The 6,389-nt window shown below is 41.5% G+C and overlaps 2 protein-coding genes across 2 annotated transcripts; one reads left to right on the forward strand and one right to left on the reverse strand.

Annotated features, from left to right (window-relative positions):
- Positions 1-3,477, reverse strand: LOC141813548 (serine/threonine protein phosphatase 2A 59 kDa regulatory subunit B' eta isoform-like). The gene is made up of 3 exons (XM_074701510.1): positions 3,386-3,477; positions 1,754-3,265; positions 1-463 (listed from the first exon to the last, which is right to left on the reverse strand). The coding sequence occupies exon 2, from the start codon at positions 2,960-2,962 to the stop codon at positions 1,811-1,813; it is 1,152 nt and encodes a 383-aa protein (XP_074557611.1). The 5' UTR covers positions 2,963-3,265; positions 3,386-3,477; the 3' UTR covers positions 1-463; positions 1,754-1,810.
- Positions 3,478-3,761: 284 nt separating this feature from the next.
- On the forward strand, positions 3,762-5,711 carry LOC141813488 (small ribosomal subunit protein uS7-like). The gene is made up of 4 exons (XM_074701461.1): positions 3,762-3,849; positions 4,443-4,714; positions 5,206-5,409; positions 5,503-5,711. Exons 1-4 carry the CDS (start codon positions 3,790-3,792, stop codon positions 5,555-5,557), a joined length of 591 nt encoding a protein of 196 aa, XP_074557562.1. The 5' UTR covers positions 3,762-3,789; the 3' UTR covers positions 5,558-5,711.
- The last annotated feature ends 678 nt before the right edge of the window (positions 5,712-6,389 follow it).

Below are 6,389 nucleotides of genomic sequence, written 5' to 3' on the forward strand. Positions count from 1 at the left end.
TATGTAGTTGAGTGTGTCAGTAATTTCATATTACATTTTTCATGTAGCGTATCATTTTTCTTTTTCCCTCTACCTTCTAGATGCACAGAGAAGCATTAAATTGGGCAAACAATCTTGAGCATCCATACTATCGATCACTATATAACCGTGTCGAAACAAGTATGTTGAGCTACGCAGCAGCTTCTTCAAGGCGCTTCCATGTGGCCTCACGTTTTGAAACAATTTCCATGTTTTTTGCTTCATCTTCCTCGAACTTCTTCAAGCACTCTGCGAACAGATCAGGATCATGATCGGATAATAGCTTGCGCACGTTGAGGGTGAGACTTTGAACAGCTTGGTTCCAGTGGCTCTTTGAGTTTCTCCACAGCGCAGGGAAGACGATAGGTAATATAACCTTGATGTTTTGTTTAATCAAGCTTCCGATGTGTTCATTATTCCAGAGAAACAATGCCCTTTCCGCAACCTAAAGACAGGCAGCACAACATTATTAGAACAGAGACCTTCCAGAATTTTATTGAGAGAAATCACTGAGAATAAAATTTAGCTGCTTAAGTTCAAGGGGAGGAAGTAATGAAGTGATCAACTAAGACTGACACAGACTAGCTGTTGCCATTCAATTCTGTCATCCATGCAAAAACTTCTGTATGCTTATGATAGAAAGATACTAAATGAATGACATGTAGATGGGGCATGCTCAACCATATTGTTATGGGCGGTTGTGGATATGGACCGATGGAGCTGATCGAGCGGCTTGACACCCGACCCGACTCCCATGTCAGTCCATATCTATCGACACTAAGTCTGGCCCGAGTCAGTCCTTGATTCGGGATCCCTTTTTACTCGGGAGCCGAGTCTCTCTTCATCCGGAAGCGGTTTGAATATGGAACGCGGAGTCGACTCCTAGGTGTCCGAGGCACAACCCCAAGTCGAATCCTCCCACGAGCCGAATCCTTACTCGAGTCGCCTGACAGGCCGATTCCTCCCATGAAGCCGATTCCTCACGAAGCCAACTCCTTGGTGTCCAAGGCGCATTTTCGAACCGAATTCTTATTCGAGTCGTCTCACAGACCAGCTCCTCCTACGAATTCGCAGCCTCCCAATCGGCTCGGCTACTCCACCCTCACCCGGATTCGGGTAAGGTTTTACGCCGAACGGTCATCACGGTGCCCGACTCTATCACTCCTATCATTTCTTCTGACAGTCCCATACTCTGTAATTATGATCGCTGCCCTGACACCCACGTGTGAAATGACCCTACGAACGTATGTCAGCGATGGGACTTGCAATCTGATCATTCCATATCTTCCTGACAAGGTAATAACTAACGATAGGACACGTTCCTTAATTAGGACATGACCTTACGCCCCTCTCCTGTATATATACGGCCACTCCCCTCTGCCCTCAGGTACGCACGCACACGATCACTAGCCCATTTTTTCTCTTCTTCCTCGTTGACTTAAGCATCGGAGTGGTCGCACCAGGGCACCCCCTGACCTTCCTTCTCACGACTGTTGTGGTTGCAGGCACCGGGAGCTAGGCGGCCCTCATTCAGCCGATCCTGCTCTCACTCTGGTCCGGAGGTTCAGTTGGTGACACGTCCAGGGGCGGATCTCGACAGGAACACATATCAATGTAAGTTATCAAATATAGATGAGCTTACTACGCATGGCACCATTATAATGACAACCTAGAAGAATATATCTAGATGAAGAAATGAATCTACTTGGATCTGAGCTGATGAGGGGGTTGCTACCTGAAAGTGAGAACTGTTCGAGCATCGAGCAATCTTTCGGAACAACGGGACCATAAATCACTGGAATTCTGCAGGCTGAGTTGCTTCTAGGATCTCCTCTAACTCACCCAAGAACATAACTTCTTTGGTACTGTTTGTAATAGGCCAGTATTTCAGCAATCCCCTAATAACAGTATCAGCAAGCTTGCAATCCTTCTCCACAAGTTGTGTTATGCAATAGGATAGCTGGTGATGGTACATTGCAACACACCTTGGCTTGTGAAGTGGAATTAGTGCCCTTGCAAGGAACAATTTGTGCTCTTCCTTCAATGGCAAGGCAAAGCCAGTGATGATGCTTCCTAAGATCTCCAACAGCTCTGCAATCCCATTGTGCTTCTCAGTCTCAAAGATGAATTGGTAAAATATGTTGTTTATAGCTTTTCTGATGAAGGGTCGATGCACCATGAACTTGCCGTAAATGCGGTGAAGTATCGTCTTCAAGTATTCCCTCTCTCTTGGGTCTTCGGAATCGAAGAGATCAAGGAGCTTGAGAACAAAAGAATGATCTATGTATCCTTTTGCCACCTTAGCATCAGTTTCTGGAGATGAGACCAATCGGAGAAAGAACTCGTAGACTATCTGCAAGTGCGGCCATGCTGGATCCATTGCAGGTTCTTCTTCCTCGGCATCGATTTTCTCTATGACCATGTGTTCTCGAGGTGGAAGAGCTGGGTTCCTGAACAAGTTGGTCGACACCATCTTGGTTGCCTCTTGAATGACAATTTCTGAAAACTTCCCACTTCCTGAAGTCACATAATCGACAAGCTCCAGCAATGTCTGTCGCTTGATTTCTTTCTCCTGCAAGTCCCTCGTTGGGTCAGCGAAGTCGAACACGACGCAGCACAAGTCCAACTTTCTTATGAACAGACTTTGCCTCTCGAAGGCTGTGACATCTTTGAAGCTAGGCAAAGCTTCGTAGTTGGCGATCACATTGGCAACCGAATGTTTTCCAACTGATCTCGAATCAACTGGTAGCGAATGCTTGTTCAGATGATTCAACCCAGAAATCGATCCGGCAGGGACTTGGCTGTCGAGGCTTGTCGACCTATTGGCTTGCAGATCTGCACTCCTCGAGGAAGAGGAAGAGGATGGAGGAGTTGCTCCATCAACCGAACTGTCCAATGATTTTGCCGACTTTCGTGGAAGGCGGCTCAGTATTTGCTTAAACATGCTTGAGCAGAAGATCTTAAGGATGTGCTTCAGCCTTCAGAGGAAGGAAAAAAAAACTCATAACCAATGCTTGATTGGGCTGGCAAGCATTGCCTTATCCTCCATTGAGTATCCTCGATTTCATGAGAAACACAATGATTTTTTTTAACCTGGATCAAAGATCCACTATCTGGAGCAACACGATAAGAAATCGCACCAAAAAAATCCGAAATCTCGACTTGCTCGGCGGCGATCATGTCCACGCCCCGCCTCCAAATCTGACGGGCCGCCGGAATCCGAGTCGAATCGATCCGGTAGAAGCCCCTAGAGGTCAGTACGGCGATACGATTCAGCGAAGGACGAAAGACGAAGAGGAATACGATGATCTTTACCAAATCGAAAGCAACGAAACCACGATCGAGGAGACGGAGCGAGAGAAGGTACCTTGTTTTTTTTCTTCTGTCTGTTCACGCGATTGATGGATCTTTCTCCTCGATCAACGTCTGCCTCGTCGCTCGAACTGAGATCGACGAGAGAGGCAGAGAAGACGGCCCTGTCTCACACTCTGCGGTCGCCTTCGCCTTCACTCTGCAGTAAGCAGTTCACTCCTTCTATTTTATCTATTTTCATAAAACCCCACATTTTAGTTATATTAAATATGAAGGATAAAAAAATAAAAACAAAAGTTACAAGGAGTTAGTTTTACAATCTGAAATTTTCTGAGGTATTTTAAAATAGTAAACTTTGGGGGCCTAAATAAATTTTTACGACCTTTATATATCGTTGAGCAGCATTAGGTTTTTCGCCGCCACCGCTCCGCTCGTCGCCGCTCTCGCTCGTCGCCGTTCATGGAGATCCAGCAACAGGAGGTTAAGCTGTTCAACCGATGGTCCTTCGACGATGTCGAGGTTTGCTCTCGCTGTTGTTTCTTTTTATCTGGCAGCGCCTGGTTAATTTTGTGCAGTTTTCATTACCTACTCGTCGACTGCGCGAGATCGATTGGTCCCTATCTTGTTTGGTTTACTGGATAAAGTTGTCAATCTGATATAATCCGCTTTAAGCACTCAAGGCGATATCGTAATCGATTCCTCCATTGTGCTGCTTCAAACAGAAAAGTTTCTTTGGACGTTTTGCCGTTCCGCCTTTATGAAGATATACATTGCTCGATGAGACAATTTTGGATTTAGATAGCTAGAAAAAGGTTGGGCTTCGAGAATTCAATTCATAAACAAATGAATTCTACTGTTTCTGTAGATCTGGAGGATTTAGACAACATTATTCTAATTCTTCCATAAGGAAGCAAATCAACTTTGCTTTATGATTCTATAAACTTGTCGCTCATGCTACAATCAGTTGCATGCATCCCATCACATTTCTTTCAATTTTTCATGATGATGATATCTATAGAAGATTTTAGATGAGTTGCAAATTTTAAAACGTGCATATTGCTCACTGTTTCTGCTGGAAGTGAATTGATGGATCTTTTCTTTGATATTTGCAGGTCAGCGATATCTCGCTTGCTGATTACATCGCTGTGTCTCCCCCGAAACATGCTACATATCTTCCACATACAGCTGGGAGGTACTCTGCTAAGAGGTTCCGTAAGGCTCAGTGCCCAATTATCGAAAGACTTACGAATTCTTTGATGATGCACGGCCGAAACAATGGCAAGAAGCTCATGGCTGTCCGCATAATCAAACATACAATGGAAATTATTCATTTGCTTACTGATGCAAACCCAATCCAAATTATGGTTGATGCAATTATTAACAGGTAGAAGATGGACATTGTAGATTCTACGCCTTTCATTTTTGTTTCTTGATTTGTCATTTATTTTATAGAATATTTTGCGCCCTATAATTTTTTAACTTGCATATAAGCCAAAGAATATATGTTGGAAACATATCAGGAAAACACCTTACTTATTCAACTTGTAATGGAGAAATGTTCATAGTTGTGCTTCTTGATTTGGAGATATATAGATTAATTTCCAAACAAATTGTAGAGTTTTTTTTATCCTTATACAAGCAATGTTCATAGTTGTGCTTCTTTTTCTTTGATTTTCCAACATCTCATGTCAGTCAAATAGATGATTTCTAGCTGAATTCTGATGCACATAGAAATGATTTTGCATCACCTTGTCTTCCTTATAAGTTTCTTCTCACATATCTTCCATGTTCTATTAACTAAACCCTTATCAGCATAACTACTATTATGTTGCAACTATAGTACACAAACTTCATTCTTTTAACTATGCATGCCAGTGGTCCAAGAGAAGATGCCACTCGAATTGGCTCTGCTGGTGTTGTCAGACGTCAGGCAGTTGATATCTCTCCGCTCCGGCGGGTTAATCAGGCGATATACCTCCTCACCACTGGTGCCCGCGAAAGCGCTTTCAGGAACATAAAGACCATCGCCGAGTGCCTTGCCGACGAGTTGATCAATGCAGCTAAGGGTTCTTCCAACAGGCGAGTGTTGTTGGAGTGTTGCTTCAGGATCTTTCCTAATTGTTTACTTAAAGATTCATTTACAAACCTCACATTGTGCATTTTGTTAAACAGCTACGCGATCAAGAAGAAGGATGAGATCGAGCGTGTTGCGAAGGCAAACCGTTGAGGTTTTGCTGCGTCTTTCGAGTTAAATGAGCTTTTAAACTTGCATTTCTTTTTAGCTAAACTTAATTTCTGATGATTTCGTTAGTGTTAAAATCTGTTCAAGTGAGGACGTTGAAACAGTTTTAAAACGTTAGGGGCGCATTATTATTATTGAATAGGGGGTTTTCTTTTAAGTTTGATTAAAATAGTGATATATTGGTAATTTGATACTTGAAATATCGTTGTTTTATGTTCTATTTTAGAGCAGCTGACTTTAAACTCAACTGTAGTTAGTCACTAACTTTAATCAAAGTTATTATCTTAGGGTAGCTAACTTTGTTCAAGATGGCTCTTGCTTTTATGATAATATATAGTTTTATTCGATTTTGATTAAAGTTATATCACCTTTGAGTAATATTGGTTAAAACTACTAAGAAGTAGGTTGAGAAAGAAATTTTTGTGGCCTTTGGGACATAATTGAGTTGATTATGATGGAGTAAATTTGTTGAAGTCAGTCGAATCTCAACGAAATCGAGATAATATTTTTTTTGTTGTGGTCAATTGTAATTTTTTAATTTATCTTTTTATAGATGATCGTGGGATCGACTGTGTGGGACTTGAGGTGGTGAATTTTATCTTTTATTGAAGAGAGGTATTTTTGTGAATGTAGGCGGTAAATAAATCGAATGTTCATGAATAGATTTGATTTTAATTTGATTAAATTTTATTTATATTCGATCAATAGATGAATAATTTTAATAATTTATTAAATTAAATAAATAAATTTGAATATTTACTTTGTTAATATTAAATAAATAAAAAAAATTTAAGAATAAATAAATTTATATTATCAA

Source organism: Curcuma longa, chromosome 20, assembly GCF_044706935.1.
Source record: "Curcuma longa cultivar G26 ecotype Majalengka, Jawa Barat chromosome 20, ITB_CL_G26_1.1, whole genome shotgun sequence".
NCBI lineage: Eukaryota > Viridiplantae > Streptophyta > Magnoliopsida > Zingiberales > Zingiberaceae > Curcuma > Curcuma longa.